This window comes from Sceloporus occidentalis, unplaced genomic scaffold (assembly GCF_023333645.1).
Source record: "Sceloporus occidentalis isolate IW3139 unplaced genomic scaffold, rSceOcc1.0.p SCAF_5, whole genome shotgun sequence".
Taxonomy (NCBI): Eukaryota; Metazoa; Chordata; class Lepidosauria; order Squamata; family Phrynosomatidae; genus Sceloporus; species Sceloporus occidentalis.
Window position 1 is genome coordinate 25,112,062 of NW_028316985.1, and position 19,636 is coordinate 25,131,697.

A 19,636-nucleotide genomic window follows, 5' to 3' on the forward strand; every position below is an offset into this window, starting at 1 on the left:
CCAAGAGCGATGTCACCTCCTAGGCCTCCCCGTGGTTGTCAGAGGCTGAGGCAGGGAGACCTAGGAGGCAGCGCTCCCCTTGGCGCTTCGGCCTGGGTCTCCAGCAGCTGCGGGAAAGCCCAGCCCGAACGCCGCCCCCTAGGCCTCCCCGCGGCTGTCAGAGGCCAAGGCCGAGGCAAGGAGGCCTAGGAGGCAGTGCTCCCCTTAGTGCTTCGCTGTGGGTTTCTAGCAGCTGCGGGGAAGCCCAGGCCGAAGCACCGAGAGTGGCGCCGCCTCCTAGGCCTTCCTGCAGCTGTCAGAGGCCCAGGCTGAGGCAGGGAGACCTAGGAGGCAGTGTTCCGCTCGGCGCTTCACCCTGGGTCTCCTGCAGCTGCGGGGAGGCCCAACCAGGCACGGGGCCACCTCCTCCAGTCCTGGGGAGACCTAGATGGCCACGTTGGTCGGGGCTGCAGGAGGCGGCGCTGGCCGCGCTCACAGCCTCAGACCCAGCGAGCCCAGCTAGGCCTCTCCAGCTGGGACTGCAAGAGGCCAAGTCTCCGCGCCATCGAACAGAGTGCTGCCTCCTCCAGTCCCGGGAGGAGGAGGAGCCGTGCTGGGAGGAGGCTTTCTGTCTTGCTCCAGGGCCACTTACAAAATGTGGCCTGGAACATAGCAGAAATCTGGGACTGGAGCTTCAAAACTGCCCATCCAGGACGGGATCTTTTTTGACGCTCCAATCCGGGATTGCCCTACCCATATCCGGGATATGGCAAGCCTAACTGTAGAGTGCAGTGGCTATGAGAATGTAAATAGGTGTGTTAGAATTCTTTTGGTGTCAGTATATCTTCAAATAAGAATGACTTTTTAATGTCAATTACAGCTATATAGAAATGAAGATAAATATTCCTCTTGAGGACGCAGTTGTACGTAACTATAAAGAGACTGTCTCTTGCCTGAACACATACATGTCCACAGTCCTTACACTCATTCATTCTCTCTGTGTGTCTTAGGAAAGACTAATACAAGGAGAGGTCTCTGCTGATCACCTTGCAGTGATTTGACAGGCTGTGCAGAATGTGATTTCTGTGGAGAAAGTGATATATGGTTCCACATAAGAGTTTGCTAATGATAGCTTACACAACTAGGTTGGCCATGGTGGTTGCCACATGTGATTTAGGATCTCAGCTGAGGGATAACAGCTTAGTTCAGTAACTCAGCCATGTTTGGGAATCTTGTGGCACCTTAAGGACTCTACCTACCACTACAGTACCTTTTTTCTCTTTTTATTATGAGAAAAAATCCTTCTAAACACTAATGAAGTTATGGATTAATAATATATTTCAGTGATCTGTTAGATTACTGGAGAAGATAAGTATCTGCTTCTGCATTTTTAACTCAGAAAGATGTCTGAGAAAGAACACACTATGCATATTTGGGGAGAGGATCTGGTTAAAGAAGAGGATAGGTATAGGAACAAATGGTTCTATAATGGCTATTAACCAGTATAGGCTAAAAATTTAGAAGAGAGCATCAAACTCTTAAAGCACAGAAGGGAGTCAAATGGAGAGGAACTATAGAAGAATCAGAACAACTGAATGCAAGTGTGGCTTTCATTAGAATCCCAATTGTCATAGAAGTTTCTACATTCTTCATAGGTACTTTAAATTTATATAATCCATATTGCAAATGGATAAGGGAGGATGAATTACAATTATGTAGATAAAGTTGGAACCCTTTACCACATATGGTGGCAGTGCGATAAGGTGAAGAAATAGTGGATAACCATACATAGGGAGATGCAAGATGTCTTAAAAATAAATATTTCACTCCTTCCTGAACTGATATTATTAAACATAGTAGAACTGATTCAAGATAAATTGACACCAAATATGATTAGTGTAATTCTGTATATGATATCAGCTGCACTTACAGCACTAGCTAAATGTTGGAGATCAAGGGTAATCCCTTATATGGACGAGTGGAAAACAAGGGTACATGATTTTTTCATTGTGGATAGTCTGACTGTGTACTCAGCAAGGAAAACTAATCAGGACTTTGAAAACAAATGGAAAAATGTTAAAGGATTATGGCATCAGATATGATACAGAAGTCGCAGGGACAGATTAGACTAAAGATGAAACAATGAATAACAAAACTGGTTGTTTTTTTCTTCTTTTTTGGGTTATATGATTATAAATACAGACATATAATATACTGAAATATATATGTATACATATATCTCTATTTTTGGTTAGGAATACTCATGTTATAGATTACAAGTATATATTAATGTATAATGCTCTTTCCCCCCCTCTTTCTTTCTTTCTTTCTTTCTTTCTTTCTTTCTATTTTTCTCTTTCCCTTTCTTTTTTTTCTTTTTGGAGTTGCCTCTCCTTTTTCCTATAAGTATAAAACAATTATGTTGCTGGAAAGGACCTCAAAGGGCATCTAGATACTTGTGAGGTGATAAGTGAACTGAAGTGCAGATCATCTTCCTAACTAGCCTTTGTGGCATTCTATTTTACATGTTTTTAATCTACTTAGAAATCTGGTACTGTTCTGTATTCTTCCTTTGGTGTGTCAGGGATGCCACAAGTGTAAAGAAAGTTGGATGAGTCTGCACCCCAGTAAGATTCTGCTTTTGCTTCTTGATTTGGTTCTTACAGTGGGGGAAAAACATGAAATAGGGACTTGAAAGCTACTATCTTCCAAGGTTGAAAATGACTGAAATCCACAACACAATTTACTTTTATGTGTAACTGGCTTCTTGGACTGATTTGGTCTGACATCCTATTGATGTGTTGTATCCTATTTGTTACTTCGTTTACATGGAGCAACCATGTGCGTTTGTGTGTGAAGAATGCTGCTTTTGGTGTAGGGCTTGGCTATGACAGCTTTGTACTCATATTCATAGAAATTATGAGTTAAATTAATAATAATAATATTGTAAAATGACTATTATTGTTGTAAAAATATGCATGTATGAAGGACCATCATTTTTAAAAAAATTAAAACTTCATTCTAAAAAAGTGTTTTATTCCTTTCTAGTGTTTCAAAAACCCTTCATTTTACAATTCTTTAAAATCTTGAATGCCTGGAATGCCTTTACCAGGTTTTAAAGGCTGAGAGAGAAGTTGGTTGATGAATCCTTGTTGACACTGAAATTAATCTAATATGCATTGTTTCTTCTAGAGCTTCGGGAGGATGGTTTTCAGCCTCAGACCTTCTTAGTACGAGGAGTGAAAGCTTTACTTTCTGCGTTAAAGTTATGGATGAAGAAGGATGTAAGTTCAAATATAAGTTGTAAGTGAATGTTTTCTGTCTTTAAAAAAGGAGCCTTACATATCTACAGTAGTACCTTTTTGTAAAATTTTCTGCTTAACTTGATTTATATTTAGAAGAATTCAGATGATGTTCCTGTTTCGTTTACAGCTTGTAACAGAACATGCCTTTGAAATACCAGACAATATTAGGCCTGGACAACTCATCAAAGAACTCTCTAAAGTGATTCGTTCTGTAGAGGTAAAAATAAAAGACTTCTGTGAAGTTTTGCCTGAATGCATCAGATTACACACAACTTCTGAACCCTCTCCCCCTTTTGTGTGTGTGTGCTTTCTTGAAAATTAATTGTTTGGCTGTCTAGATAATTACTTTTTTAAACTCATCTTCTGTGAGTTTAGCAGTCTGTTACTACATACTTAAAATACTATAAATATAACCATCTGATCCTTCTGTCTTATAATTCAGAACACAAGTGATAAAAAGTTTTATGGGGACGCAAAGAAGAAAGTTTGGAGTGGGTGATGTATGAGTGAGTGATAGTTTGAATAACATGAAAATTACTTTTAGTTTAGTTAAAGCATACATTTTTCTGTCACTTATGGCTCAGTGATGTACATGAATGAGCCTGGAAAATATGTTTGCACTAGATACAGTACTGGAAGAAGAAAGAATACTCTAGTTCAGGCTCTTTGGTGTACTAACAGTAGTCACTTTTTGTTATAATTGTGTTTAATTCTCAAAATTGTCTTCTTTAAATAACTTCTTATTTAAAGGAGGAGAACAGTAAATCAGTTAAAACTCAGGGAATTGGTACATGCCAAGTTTCACGATCATCAAATGAATCGGCCTCCACTCATCATTCCAGAAGAAAAGCAAGGAAATTACGAGATCATACCATCAAAACTCCTTCTAATTTGGACATTTTGGAGCTTCACACAAGGGAAGTTCTCAAAAGGCTAGAGATGTCCACTTGGGAAGAGGCAAGTATTAAAGGAAGGCTTAACTAAAACATATATACATGCTAGATGCCACATTAAAACTGGAAAGTTGCCTGGGGTTTTGGTTTTGTTCTTTAAATATAGGTTGTAGTAGTACCGTGGTAGGTTACTATTGGTTTTCTGGTAATTCAGCTCAAGTACAGCTTATATTGATAGAACCAACTCCAAAATAGTGCAGGAAAAATGTAGGTTAAACAAAATGAATTTCAGATTTGCTAACTAAACGGCAGATTAAATACTGTATATAGTCGACTATAAGTTGACCTCATGTATAAGTCGAGGGCAGGTTTGGGGGCCAAAATTATGGATTTTGATATGACTCGTGGATAAGTCGAGGGTAAAATTTAGGGGTATGCAACAAAAGATCTAAACAATGAGGCAAAGGAAAATGATGCCAAAGAACCTACAAAATTTCAGCATGTAATGTTTGTGGTCACACTAAAGGCTGGATGAATGAGAGAGCAGAGAGAGGATCAGTGCTTCCAGGACAGATTATATTTTTGTCTTTCTCCAGCGGATGGTTCCTTTTTTTGATAAGAGTTAGAGTACAGTACTTATATTGACCCATAGATAAGTTGACTCAAGTTTTTGGGGTCAGTTTTTTGACTAAAATTTCTAGACTTATACATGAGTATATACAGTATATGGTACATATGTGATTAACTTTTATCTTATCTGTAATTTTTTGACCTTATAATATTCAGTGTTCTCCTCACCAGTGTTTGATACCATCTGAATTGGCTAACATTTTCATCATGCAAGAATAAAGAAAGTGGTATCTACTCTCCCATATACTTGTTCTTACATGTTCCAAAAGTTTACCTATAATTTGCTATGGCAGTCTTCTGACATATAATGGTGTTTAGAGAAAATCACAACCAGTCGTACATGACAAGAAGGGCAGTGACTATGTACAATAAGCCTCAACAGCCCAGTGAATAGAAGTGAGTTCCATTGTGGTAGAATGGGAAAGACTTGCTATAAGCATTGTGTATGGAATATAATTGCACACGTGAAGATATCAGCTTCACGTGTGCAATTATCTTCCATACACAATGCTTACAGCAAGTCTTTCCCATTCTACCACAATCTCTTCTTTTCTGTGCTGTCAGTATTTTTATTGTGACCTAAATACTCTAAAGGCACTAGGTCCTGTCTGATTTTGGAAGCTAAGTATTCTGTTTCATTCTGTTGTTAAACCGCCCTGATCTTTGGAAGGGCGGTATACAAATAAAACATTTATTATTATTATTATTATAAGTAGGATCAGTCCTAGTTAGTACTTGGATAGGGGACCATCAATGAATACCAGGTTGCTGTAGGCTATATTACAGAAGAAGGAACTGGCAAAGTCACCTCTGAGTATCCCTTGCTTAAGAAAACCCAATGAAATTGATGGGATTGCCACAAGCTGACAGGCGACTTGAAGGTACATGCACATAGCAGCATGCTACTACTGTTGTAGATTGCACAGAGAAATAGCTTATCAGTTACCATTAGATACTTTAATAGGTATTTCACCTATTAATAGGTGAAATTTTGCTTTTGTCTTTTGCTTTAGGATACAGCAAATTATAAATTGAATGGAAGGTTTAACAAGCCACTTCAGCCATCTTCTACTGTTCCTGAATGGAGAACAAAGGACAACGATTTACGACTTTTGTTGTCAAATGGAAAAATAATTAGGTATAAAACATATCGGCCTATGTCATGCTATATGTCTTCTGCTTTAGGCAGTTTTGCAGATCTTGTTCATGTTGCATTTAATTGACCTATCTGTGATGAGAAAGGGGTAAAATAGAGCACAGCTGTAACCTAAGTCTGTAAGATAAATGTTTTGGAAAACAAAGCAAATGTTCTTCTGCAGTGGTTACTTCTGGGACCAGCTTCAAGTGTGAAGAGATCTCAGTCAGTGGGCCCTTTGAGTCCTCTGTGTCATTGAAACCTGGCAGTAAGCAGCATCATTCCAAACAGTTTCAGGCAGATGGGTTTCATCACCATTACCTACTGTCATGTCTCAAAAGAACACTTTCTCAGGGGATTGTGTGGAATTAAAATGATGGTTAGACTCTTTGGGGTGGCGGCAGAGGAGATACCTGTATCTGAATATCACACAATGACAGCTGTCAAAGAATGTCATTTGCTAACAGCCCTGCTTACTGAAGTTGTTTTAAACTAATTGAAAGAGACTTTAAAGCAGTGGTTCCCAACCTGTGGGTCGGGACCCCTTTGGGGGTCAAATGACCCTAAGGCCATTGGAAAACACCTATTTAATTACAGTTATGAAGTAGCAATGAGAATAATTTCATGGGTTTGGGTCACCACAACATGGTAAACTGTATTAAAGGGTCGCGGCATTAGAAAGGTTGGGAACCACTGCTTTAAAGGAATTGCCTGAATTTATGATGGGCATGAGGAAATTCCTGTTTTTTTTTTTAGTTTTTGTAAATATACTTAATGGTACAGCTTAATGAATTAGAAACATGTTGTATTTGCTTGTTAATAGCAAGTAATTTTTTATAGTCTAAAATGTATTTTTCTATGAATATATTTCCAAGTATTAAAAGTTGACCATGACATTTTAAAAGATGGGGAAATAAAGATTATGTAAAAACCTAGTAGATAAACACAGTTTTTATTTTGTGACAGAGATGAGAGGCAGCCCTTTAGAGATTCAAGTCTTTTTACTGCAGACAGTGAAGATGAAGATGAGAAGACAAAATCAGAGAAGGAAAAAACTATTAAAAAGGAAGAACAGAACTCCCAGGAAGTAGAAGGCAATGCAGATGTGCAGAAACCACTGAATAGTGAGTGTTTCCCTTGCACTAGTAATCCAGAGGTACTGTGTATAATACATTTAGTTCATGTATATATTATTGATGATAATGTTATTTCATTTGTTGCTTAATTTATATCATCAGCACTAAAAAAGAAGGATGAATTTTCAGTATTCCTCAGAATTTGCAATGCTAGGAGAATATTTAACACATTACTTTTTAAGTTCAGTTCAAAAATTTAGTTTATGCCTGCACTGAGCAATGGTTGAACCAATGCTTTGAATTTCTGAGATTTATGAGTTTTAACTAAACCCAGTGTATTTAGTTAAAAGATGGTAAAAATCATAAGATGTGCAGTTTTTAAGAACAGTAATAAGTAGTAAAACTACTTACAATGAGAATGGAATTACCTTTTTTTTTAAAAAAAAAAAAATCAGAACAGTTTACAAACCAGTTTACAAACAGTTTATGTGGCCTGCCTCAAGAAGGATGTACTAGTTATTAATACATTCAATATGCTATTCATGTGTAAAAAAAAAGACTGTCTCAGAAAAATCACACTTGATCTATCTTAAGCTGAATTTCTAGTGTGAATTCTCTGTATATATCAAAGGCATAATGTTTACATAAGGAATATATACCATTTCCTTACAATTACAGTATTTTTAGAGAAAAGAATTTGAATTACTAAAAACTGGAAGTCATTTGTTAGCGTTCATTCCTATATTACATAACCACCTTGCATTAAATATTTCCTTCAGATTTTATATATATTAGAACTGTATAACTGACCCCATGACAATAACGGAGTGATGTGTCATTTAGAGTATGAAGATATCAAAGTTTGTGTGTGATGTAGTTGTGGAAAACTTGTTTCTCTTTCAGTGTTCTTTGAAAGTGTGAAATCAGAACTCAGGAATGGGAACTCAGAATACTCGGATATTTCTGATTCAGAGGAATCTGAGCCTGATTGCACTAACCAGGTAAATACTAGAGTATCGAGATATCTTTAAATCTTAAATCTTGTAGTATTTAAAGGACATCTAATTTGGCATGCAGTTAGTGCATTTTGCATGCATCAGGTAAGAGAGAGAAGAGCAATAACAATTTAAAACAACTGAAGATAGGCTATAGATTGCATGCCGTGTTTTCCAAAACACAGAATGCGGTTTTCAGCTTTTCTTCAGTGGTATTGATTTTTGTCCAAACTTTGCACCTAACATTATTTTTAATATTACTGAATAAAAATACATAAAGGAAGAACTAAATAGGGAGGATATATACTTTTAAAAGAAGTCATACTGCAAATACACATCTGTATATAGTGTCTTCATGTCTTGCTCATGAGTTCAGCAACACCCTCCCATCCTATTTGGATTATACCTAATAGAATTTGTAAAATACGTAATGTCAATTGATTATGAGTGCATTGCATTAATTGAATTATATTTCATAAATAAATTGCAGTAGCATTATTTCATAAGTAACAAAATATTTTTCTAGTAATGGAGGTGGAGACATCCTGATGTGGATATTTCTCTGAAAACAATTCACCACATAATCAATTTTAATCTTAAATTAATTTGAGTATAATATAATTGAAACATTTTGATCTCGTTTACCTGATTACTTGATTCTTGTGAAAGCTAGAAGAATCAAGACAGCAAGACCTGCTGGCAGTTCTTGAAAGCACCAGGCATTGGGCGGTTCTTCATTCTAGCAGTGATAGTCCTGTCCTACAGACATGCCAGGAAGTGCCATGGATATACTCTCTGTAGAGTTTCAGCAGTAAATCTCTTTTTTGATAGCTATTTTTAAAAGCATTTTTTCATTCATTTCAGAAGCATAATTCTTTTCATTTCCAGGTCTCTTATTTTGGGGATTTGAGTGTGAGGTGATTTAAATGTGCAGCTTTAACACAAATGAAGGCAGATGTGGTAGCAAAGCGAGATGGAGGGAATTTACAGAAGCTTTTGATGAAACTTTCTATCTCTGATCGGTCTTTCTGTTTCTCAGCTTGCATGCATGGTTTCTTTCTCTCCCTTCTGATTGCCATCATCTCTCTCTGTTTAAGGCTGCAAGGGAGGCCACTGGGAGGGGGGACATTTAAGGATACTTTCATCTAAATCCTCTCTGACTGTGGTGCACGCTTCTCTCTCATTCTCCTCTTCTCTGATCAAGCTCTGATCAATCTCTTGGTATATATTATCACAGAGAAGCAGCTGGATGTGTAGGGAGTGGCAGGATGTGTGGCAGTAGTCAGGGAGGGGGTAATTAAGTAGAATCATAGAATCATAGAGTTGGAAGAGACCTAAAGGGCCCTCAATTCCAATCCGCTGCCATACAGGTATAGCAGTGGTGGTTTGGTTAGCAATTTTTTTAAAACATAGTTGCTGTTGAGGAAGGGGGTGTTGGGAGGTACACATTTTCCACAACCTTGATTTAAAACAATATATTAAACAAAAGGTCTGCCAGTCTAGATAGAAATAGGTAGATAATGACTCCTAAAACTTTCATTTATAAAATCCTGTATACATTTAGTGTAACATAAGTATATGCCAACACAGTTCCGTTGGGTTCCACAGTGGCAAAACTATTTGCATAATGGATGCCAGGATTTAGAATTTACTGATTACATGAGTCAATCCGTTCTCCACCCTTCAGTCAAAAATGAAAGAGTGCTGTGTTTGTGCTGACAGAAGCATTAGTTGCAGTAGGGACCATACTTACAGAACCCATCCTGGCCTATTTTTTAACTGTCAGATCTTTAAATACTTAAAACAACAACATTATGCTTACTTTTTTGTTGCTTAAGGCCTGGCTTTCAAAGAGAAGCTGTTCCTTATAAGCTAACATCTGCTCCAGTTATATTACATAGATCACTTCTGCAGTTTCTTCCTGTTGTCTAAGTGTTTCTTTAGGGACTGTCTCTAGATGTCCAGAACGTACTTGCAGGTAGCTTTGTTGTGCTCTTAGTACTCATGCTGTTTCTCTAATATAGAAATCATTGTCAGTTAAAAAGTAGTATAGGATGGCATTTCTTATAGTAGCTTCACACTTTTATCTCTGTGCACAGCCAGGAGTCTTGGAAGATGCTTGAGAATCAGGTAGAATTAAGATAGGTCATTCTGGGGTATCATGTGGCTGGTAGATGTGGTTATATGTGCACATCCAAATTCAGAAATTTACAGAATGTTCATACACTTCCTTCCCATTTCCTTTAGTGGTTTTTAAAAAATATATATGTATACACACACACACACACACAAAATGGTCTTCCTGGTTACTTTTCCAGATTCCTGACCGTAATATAAGATAGTGATTTGAATATGTGAATGAGCCATCCCAAATCAGATATGAAGGTGAAAAGATAGTACTCTTCAGGCCTCATTCACACTCACCTTTTTGCATTGAGGAGATCCGAGGTCTCCTCAGTGATGCCCCACTGAATCAATCAGGGTCATAGTTCCCACTATGTTCACCCTGATCGAATTGTTCCTTGCAGTTCACACTGCAAGGGACTCAGCGGTGGTGGCAGCAAGAGGAAATGAGAAAGAGGAGGGGAATGGCGGTGGCGGTGAGGGAGTGAGGAAGAGGAGGAAGATCGAGAAGGAAGAGGAAGCAAGTGACAGCAGTGTGAGGGGGTGAGAAAGAGGAAGGAGGAGGAAGATCAGGGGAGGAAGAGGAGGAAAATGGCGGCAGTGGTGGCAGTGAGGGGGCAGGGAAGAGGAGGAAGCAGGAAGATCAGAGAGGAAGAGAAGGCAAACAGTGGCGGCAGCAGTCAGGGGCAGGAGGAAGAGGAGAAAGGAAGATCAGGGGAGGAGGGGGCAAGCGGCGGCTGCAGTTGGGAACAGGAGGAAGGAGGATAGAGGAGGGAGGAAGAGGAGTAGGAGTAAAAGGCGGCGGTGCAGCAGTGGTGTGGGGGAGAGGAGGAGGAGGGAAGAAAAGGCTGTGGCATGACAGCAGCCACACTCTCTCAGCCTCAGATAATAGCCATGGCAAACCCCTCTGAAGAAATTTGCCACAAAAGTGTGAAGAGGGAGGAGGGAGGAGGAGGACGCAGTGGCATGGATCCAAATCGGTAGTTGCCACTACCAAAGATCCAGATCCTTTTGTGCACCAGGTCAGATTTTTTTGCCCCCCCCCCCCCCACTGCACTGAGGTTATTTCATAGTGTGAATGACTCCTCAGTTAAGTTAATATCATGTATCTAAATGTAAGTCAATAATTGTGTCAGAAGTGCCCAGAATTTTGTCACCTAGAAAGATGTTCCTGAATGATGGAAGAAATAAATAACAATATTTTTACTCTCAATGACTACTACTAATAGCTTTATCTTTAACAATATATTTTAATAATAACAATAACAACAACTATCATCTTTATTATTTGCTTTGCCCGGCCTTTTATACACCCTTAAGCGCTGCTATTTAGAATTCTAGAATTTCAACTAAAATGACATTGCTAGGGTTAATGCTAAAGCATTTTATATAGGAATAAAGATGTTAATCCACTAACACCCGATTTTTGCAGTTCTGATTTTTGTTATAATGTATTTATCTGATAATAATTCCATGTTACTAAAATACTCAATGTCCTTTACTGTAGCCACTGATTGTGTATTCCATGAAATGCTAATGGGTTTCCCTCTCCTCCATTCAGCAAAAGGATTCCTCTGTAGAGGAGTCAGAATGCTCAGGTGATGAGAAACAGGAAGAAACTTTAAATTTTAAAATGGAATCTAAAATAACATATGATCTCTTTCAAACCACACACAAGCCATCTACACATGAAACTGCAAATAAAAGGTGAGTTGAAGAATGGGAGAACTGAATTAATAGTGGCTTTTCAAACAAAATTGTACTCCTTTCTTTCCATTGAACAGGAATATAAAATCTTTTTTTTGTGTCTATGAAACAACATTGTATCCCCTACTGATTTTTTTTAGGGAATATCCTACCTCGAGGAGTATGGAGGAAGAAGCTATTCAGGGCATGCTTTCTATGGCAGGATTGCACTATACCACTTGTTTACCAGGTAATACACAGAGCACAGACTGCACTAACAGAGGAAGCTCTCTTCAGGAACACAGAAGCTATCCCAAAAGTAGACATAAAGAGAAGGTGTCTTCCCACAGTCATAAAACAGAATGCGGTAGGTTGTTGTGCAGCTGTATATTGTTCCAAACGTTAAAAAGGCTTAAACTATAGGTTTCAAAAGGTGGTTGGTTCCATGGCTGAATTAGCTGAAGGTTAACTGTCAGGTAGCCCAGATCAATTAAATGTCTGTAATACTACATATTAATTTTTCAGTTCGGATTTTTATTTCTAGCTTTCTAAGCCAATTTGGGCCCAGTACATACCGGCCCCGAAGGATGGCCTTGTCACGTGCGAGAGGCGCCTGGCCCACTAGCCCCTCGCATGTGACAAGGGAGTTCTTGCTGTGTGGTGTTGAATAGATGGCGTGTGCAGCGATGATGTCACTGCTGCGTGGCATCCAAATGGAGCCATGCAGCAGTGATGTGCTTGCACCGCCGCAAGCTATTTGCAGCGGCACAAAAAGGAGCCACTTTTTGGTGGCTGCAGCACTGCTATGTAGCAACAAGAGGCCACTCCCTCTTCCTGGCACTCTGTACCGTGCCTTTCTTACCTATATGTTTATCATGAAAGAAAAAATAAATGCAATTGACTTACCATATTGGTAAAGCTTAAAGCTTGTCTAGTTGAGCAAGTAATCTCTAGTTAAAAGGCAGTGGCTGCTGAAAACATGTGTGCCTCCTTCACTCCATTACAAATAAGGTTAGAAGGCCAATAGTTCAGATGAATTTTCCCTCTTCTATGAAGTGATTTATATATTAACAGCACAATGCATCAACATATTGATTATGACACTGATGTACTAATCAGTTTATAATTGGCAGTGTCATGCCATGATTTCAGCGATAATCAAGAAATGCAGTACGTCATGCATTCTTGCAGTAACAAAAGTGCATTTTTCCAGCCAGAGAAGTAATTACGTGCATAGCATTCATGTTATCAGATTACTGAATGTCAGATAAGGATAAAAAGAGTCCAGTAGCTGTTTATGGGATTAATGACAACTATATTAAGTCTGTGTTTCTTAATGTTATGTGAAAATACTACTATAGCAAAAGCACTAGTAAATGCAACATTTTATATACAGTGGAAACAAAGTTTTAGGGAAAGTGTTAAAGTGGTTTTGAGAAAATATTCATTGAGAACAGACAAACAGAAAATTCAGTGTTAAAAATGTTATAATGTTTGAAGTCCTGAACTTCTGTAGTATTTTTATGACTCAAAACTGAGACTCAGATTTTAAAAAATGTTTTCATAATGGCAAAATATGACTTTGTCAAAATGGAAAATAATAAAAAAAATGGGATAATTGTGAATTCTAGCATGATGATGTGACCCTAAATATGAAGAAATATCATTAATTTCAGTGAATCGTCTAATGCCAATTTGCTGGTCCTGGGGTACTTTAATTTACATATTCAATGAATCACAACCTTTTGTTAAAGGTGACAAATCATGCAATATTCAAGGAAGTAGTTCAGTTAGATACATGCAGGAGTGCAGGTCCTTGCTGTAGAAGAAAACCTGTAATAAAAGAGCCATAGTGTGGATTAGTTTTCAGTCTACAATTTGATCAGATTCATGCTTTGTGCAAGTAGCTTTTTTATTTCATCACTTAAAGGAAACAGCAGTATGTTTGCTTTTGCTTGTAGCAAAAACAAGTAACCACAATATGCTGACAGCTGTGACAGCAGATGTTGTCTCAACTGTAATCTATTTGATGCTCTTCCACCAATATATATCTATGGCAACAAAGAAATCCAGATGGCAAAGGTATTGATTCAAAATGCTTAATTTTTTGGTAGGAAGGAAAATCCCTTAATACATTTACATACTAGGAAAAATCTGATGCTGCCTAAAGTCTTAAAGGAATGTGTGGCTGATCTCAGTAGCTTTTGATAATTATAGCATGTTTGTGATCTTTCACTTTTAAGTCCTCACAGTAGCCACTGCAGAGCAGAGCTAATTTAGGCTGCCTTTGTAGTTTCAGTGATATCACCCAGTAGATCTGAACACCCTTTCTCAAACAGACTAAAAGTAGGGTTGGAATTACAGTACGTAGCCTGTACAGCATGCAAGCACCAAGGCTATTTTTGCAGTCCCCAAAGATCCTCTACCTCACCTTTCTTTTCCTTTAAGGGTGACTCATGCTTCCTCTAAAAAAAAGTACATTATCTGTATCTTGTCTTTGCCTCCCCACCCGAAAAGTTTTTTGAGAAACTGGAAGTGATGGGTTAGTGCTGTGTGGAAAACAGCTTTTGGACTCTCTGAGATTCTTTATTTGTGGACTGAAGGCATTGTCTGTGAGGTTCTTTGCAAGTCAGCTGCTGCTATTGCTTGCATGAAGAAAATGGCAGGCCTTTTATGGAATAGTTAGCTTTTGCATTATCTGAATAGGAATCTGCTTCATCTGAACAATAAAAAATATATCACACATAGAAGTCAATTGCAGGGAGATTTTATGGCATTCTGCATTATGTGAGAGGAAGGGTTTTTATGGAATATAATGTGGTTTTAGATACTAGTTATGTGTGGGGAGTTATTTGCTTCATGCCTGATCAAAACTAAATTAAAATAGCAAGCTTGTTAATAGGAATGTATAATGTGATCCCTTTCAAGATTAGTGGAACCTCTGATTGCTCTGACTATACATTAGGTGAAAGAATGTGTGAAAAATAAGTAGGGGTGAGTAAAAAAAGAATGAACAAACAGCGAGCAAAGTTATCTACAGAAGATGATTTGTCAAGAAAATATATCTTTTGTACTTTATAACAGGTATTTACAAGCTATCCAGTATAATAGTTTCCTGTGGGTTTTCCAGGCTATGTGGCTGCATCCTGAAAGAAAATATTCCTGATGTTTTACCTGCATCTGTGGCTGGCATCTTCCTAGGGTGGTGGCATGGAAGTATGTGGTATATATACTTGTATATACAGTCCACCCCCCGTATCTGCGAACTTGCCATCCGCAGATTTGAGCATTCGCAGCTGGCAAGTCCGTGGGGGGCAGCAGAGGAGGAGAAAGGAAGATGAGGGGCTGCAGTGGTGATGGAGGGATAAGATGAAGAGGAGAGAGGAGGAGGAGGAGGGGGAGGAAAGAAGGGGGAAAGTGGCAGCAGCCACAAGGTGACCTTCAGGGGGGACGGGACGGCTGCGTGGCTGCACCACTATCGAAGACAATGGGATGAGTATCTGCATATACCAAGGACCCACTGTATTTTATTTTGGTTGGGAAGAAGTGACTTACGTGTTAATCTGTGTCTTGGTCTTTCGTTGAATGGCAAGGCCTTAGGAGGGGACGATTTGTGGAAGGATATGTGTGTCTATTTAATTAGGAATCCATTGTCTACGGGGAAACTTCCTGACCCTAGGTAGTGTTCATTTGCATGTACTGAGTCTTGATTTTGGTGTTCTTCAGGACTGGTAGCCAGACTTTGTTTACTTTCTGTGTTTCTTCTTTCCTGTTGAAGTTGTCCAAGTGTTAGTGGATTTCAGTGGCCTCCCTGTGCATTTTGACCTGGTAGGTCCTGGTATGATCCAGAATTTCAGTGTTTTCTACCCTCAGTACATGCAAATGAACACTACCTAGGGTCAGGGGGTTTCCCCTCAGACAATGGATTCCTAATTAAATAGACACACACATCCTCTCACATGTTCTCCCCTCCTAAGGCCTTTCCATTAAACAACAGATCAACACACAGATTAACATGTAAATCACTTCCTTCCATCCAAGGTTCACACAAATATATATACCCCACATACTTCCATGCCACCATCCTGTGACAATGCCAGCCACAGATGCAGGCAAAACATCAGGAACAAATTCTTCTAAAATGTGGCCCCATAGCCTGGAAAACCCACAAAAAACTATGGATGCTGGCTGTGAAAGCCTTCAATTTCACATATCCAGTATAATGTTTAAATGTTTCTGTTTAATTTCTGTTCAGGTAAGCACATAAAAGAAGAAAAAGATGCAGGAGCATCAACATTAGCTACAACATTAAATGTCATTTCTAAAGTAAATCCTCAGGTAAGATGTTAAATAGTATGCTCAGTTCACAGCAGTCTAAATATTCAGAGCTGTTTTATGTTGATGCGGATATGCCCCATTCTGTAAAGTTTTCAGTTGCCCTCTGCATCTGTATGGCACTAACTGTATCACTAACTTGAATCTACTGTTCTATGACATTGCCATGTTCATTTGGTAATAGATGTATTTCTTCAGATTTTTTTTAAAATAATGAACAGTAAAATGGCAAGAAGAGAAATGTCAGAGTGGGGCCCAGAATGATTGGAGATCACCTGAAGGTTGAATTAGTAATGTGGGCACATGTGTTTTGTCCCCCAAAGTCTTCTAAAATAGATCTTCCCAGAGGCCTGAACTTTATTTCAGTAGAGGTTTTGTTGCATTTTGGCTATAGTGTTGGCTTTTTCAGATGCCTGCAGGTAGTGTTGTAGTATTTGACACCCCAGAGCAATTGTTGTTACTATGTAAATTCTCTTTACTGTGAAAACTGTGGAAACGATAGGATCTACACCCATTACAGGAGATTTCAGTATATTTTGATGTTGGGAGGTAGGAAAGTATTGGAATTCTAGAAACTGTTAATTTGCCAGTTCAGCTCTGATATTTAGTTATGTGCCCTTTAAATGTGTTTCACAATTTCCTATCAGGTAGCTAAAAACTATGGAGTTTATCACACTGGGGCTAATTTCAACATTAAAGAGCAATAAAAGCACATTGAAAACATCCCACAAAAAAGAAAAAATAGCGAGTAATTGTGAGAGTGATTATTACATGCAATTGTGCAAATAAAGTGATATCAGAAATGCATTGTCGCTGAAATTCCAAAAGTAAAAAGATGCACGTTAATGCTTCTTTGTGACCACTTTAATGGTGGGTCTTGTGCGATGTCATGTGAAATTGTTTCACATAATTACGTGATTTTTAACTTCATTTTAACTTCATGAAGTTAAAAATTGGTTCATTGAATGTTAGAGGTCTAAATAAAAAGTATAAGAAAAACTTCATATTTCATTATTTGGGAAAAAATTATTGTGATATTATATGTATTCAAGAAACCAAAATAAAGGAAAATGATGTAAAATATCTGAGAAATAACAGTTTAGGACATCTTTTTTATTCATCGGATAAAAAGAAAAGAAGGAGAGGAGTAGCGATCTATGTAAATAAAAAATTTAGAGCTAAAGAATTGTTTAAAGATACGCAAGGGAGATATATAGCAATACAATTGCATATACAAAATCAAAAGGTAGATGTGATTTGCATATATGCTCCAATAGAAAGAAAGGATGCATTATTTAAAAAATTGAGTGAAGATCTTAATAGAACTGATGGAGACTGCTTGATAGTCGCAGGTGACTTTAATGGGGTATTTAAACCCAAAAGGGATAGAAAATCATCGAAAAAGGTTAAAAACAATCAAGGAAAACTACCGATCAGTTGCTTTAAAATGATAGAAGAATATAACCTAACGGACGTATGGCCATATCTATATAAAGATAAGGAAGGATACACATACGCCTCAGACTCCTGTAAATCAGTCTCGAGGTTGGATATGTTCCTTACCACGAAAAATATGCTATCTAAAATAAAGAAAATGGATATAGCACCAAGAGAAGTATCTGATCATAATATGATAGAGTTAGAAGTAGAATTGGGGGAAAGGAAAACAGGTTGGACGTGGAGGTTGGACGAGAACTTACTTAACAATGAAGAATTGGTAATCGACCTCAAAAAGGAAATCAAACTATTTTTAAAAGAAAATTGTACACAAGGAATAAAAGATAAAACAATATGGGATACGTTTAAAGTAGTAATAAGGGGAATACTAATAAAAAAGGCTGCGGAAGAAAAAAAAACAAAATTAGAAAAGGAAGAAAAGATAAGAACAGAACTGAAAAGAATAGAAGTAGATTTAGATAAAAAACCAAACTGTAAATTACTAAAAAAGGCATACGAAACACTGAAAAAGAAAATACAAGAAAAAAATGCAGAGGTGATAGCAAATAAATTAAAAGCAGCTAAACAAAAACACTTCGAGCATGCAAACAAAACTGGCAGGTGGTTAGCATATAAACTGAAAAAGGAAAAGGACAAAAAAATAATCTCAGAAATAATTACGTGATTTTTCCGGGATCTCCTTTGTGTGACAAACTCCTATAAGTGCTAAACGTTCTAGCATCTATATGAAAATATACATTGCTTTAATATTTTGATGAAGCATGTAATGTGTATCATTTCTACATATGTGTCACTCATTACAAATAGGTGATATTAGGAGTTCCAGCTGTTAATTTATATTTTTGCTACTATGTCAAACTGTTCATTATTTGCAACTGTGTTTTGAACAGTTGTGTTGCATGACTGTTTGTGTGTATTGAATATTTATTTGTGTCATGTCTATGCGGTTCCTTCTCCACAGAGGTGTTGCTGGCACTTGTACTACTGGTTAGGTTTGTGCACAGGCACCTCTGTTTCACTTTCTGCCATGACATTAGCCTTACTTTAACTGGCTTTTATTTAGCTGTAACTCTTTCTGTTCATAGAATTGAATTCTTTATAAATAAAGTAATAAGAAATTGAGTTTATAATTGGATTTAAAGAAAGTGCTGCTGTGTCATTGAAGCCTACATATGTGCATCCTTAAATGTTGCATATGCCCAGCATTACAGAGTCTAATTGGTTTTTCCCCCTCTACAGGATACAAACAAAATTCAGAAATATGTTAAGAAGGAAGGTGCATCGGAGGTCAGTTACAGAATTCAAGAAAACAGAAGTCACTTACAAAATAATGGCTTGAACTTCCCACATGGCAAGTGTACACAGGACTGTAGCTTGACTGAAGCGGAATGCAGGTTAAGTGATGGCAGCCTTAGTCCTGACAGACCATATGGTGAAACATCATTGTCTGTACCTCTTCATCCAACCAAGCGGCCAGCATCAAATCCACCTCCTATCAGCAACCAGGCAACAAAAGGTGGTGTAATAATCTATATTAATTTCAGTTACCCAGAAACTAAAGATTGTTGCTATTTGTAGGGCATGCTTAGTTGAAAAGAGGTGCTAGTGCTTTCTTTTATTCCCTCTCTAACTCCACTCCGGGTTTATATCCAGAGTGTAGCTTTGTCCACTTCATGTGTGCTTTTGAAATAGTAAACACCACCTTCTCTGGATGCTACAGAGGAGCAAAGATTCCAGGTTATGTATGTACTGTAGCACATTTGGAAATAGTTTAAAGTTTATCTCATTGATTAAAACTGTTCTCTCTCTGCCCCTCACCTTCTGATGTGTGAGTATAATAACAGCCTGCCTTCCAGGAACATAGTAAAGATTATTGAGGAGTACAGAACATTTCATAGTGGAATACATTATACAGGTGTGAAGTTATCTTTAACCAAACCTCCTCAAATATGAATATGTGTATTCATCCTTCAGTCATTTCATGTTGAGTCAGTTAGCATAGCTGAGTATACTGGGTTTG

General features: G+C 37.9%; 1 protein-coding gene across 4 annotated transcripts in view; it reads left to right on the forward strand.

Annotated features, from left to right (window-relative positions):
* The window catches only part of KDM7A (lysine demethylase 7A), a 49,230-nt gene that overhangs the window by 24,730 nt on the left and 4,864 nt on the right, over positions 1 to 19,636 (forward strand). For 3 of the 4 annotated variants that reach the window (XM_089527910.1, XM_089527913.1, XM_089527912.1), the window contains 10 exons: positions 3,172 to 3,263; positions 3,412 to 3,501; positions 4,035 to 4,241; positions 5,821 to 5,945; positions 6,909 to 7,066; positions 7,922 to 8,019; positions 11,699 to 11,844; positions 11,985 to 12,190; positions 16,079 to 16,161; positions 18,856 to 19,132. In XM_089527910.1, coding sequence (XP_089384036.1) covers positions 3,172 to 3,263; positions 3,412 to 3,501; positions 4,035 to 4,241; positions 5,821 to 5,945; positions 6,909 to 7,066; positions 7,922 to 8,019; positions 11,699 to 11,844; positions 11,985 to 12,190; positions 16,079 to 16,161; positions 18,856 to 19,132 — 1,482 coding nt within the window. Of the gene's footprint in view, positions 1 to 3,171; positions 3,264 to 3,411; positions 3,502 to 4,034; positions 4,242 to 5,820; positions 5,946 to 6,908; positions 7,067 to 7,921; positions 8,020 to 11,698; positions 11,845 to 11,984; positions 12,191 to 13,784; positions 13,906 to 16,078; positions 16,162 to 18,855; positions 19,133 to 19,636 lie in introns of those variants that run through there. The other variant, XM_089527911.1, reaches the window with a different exon arrangement.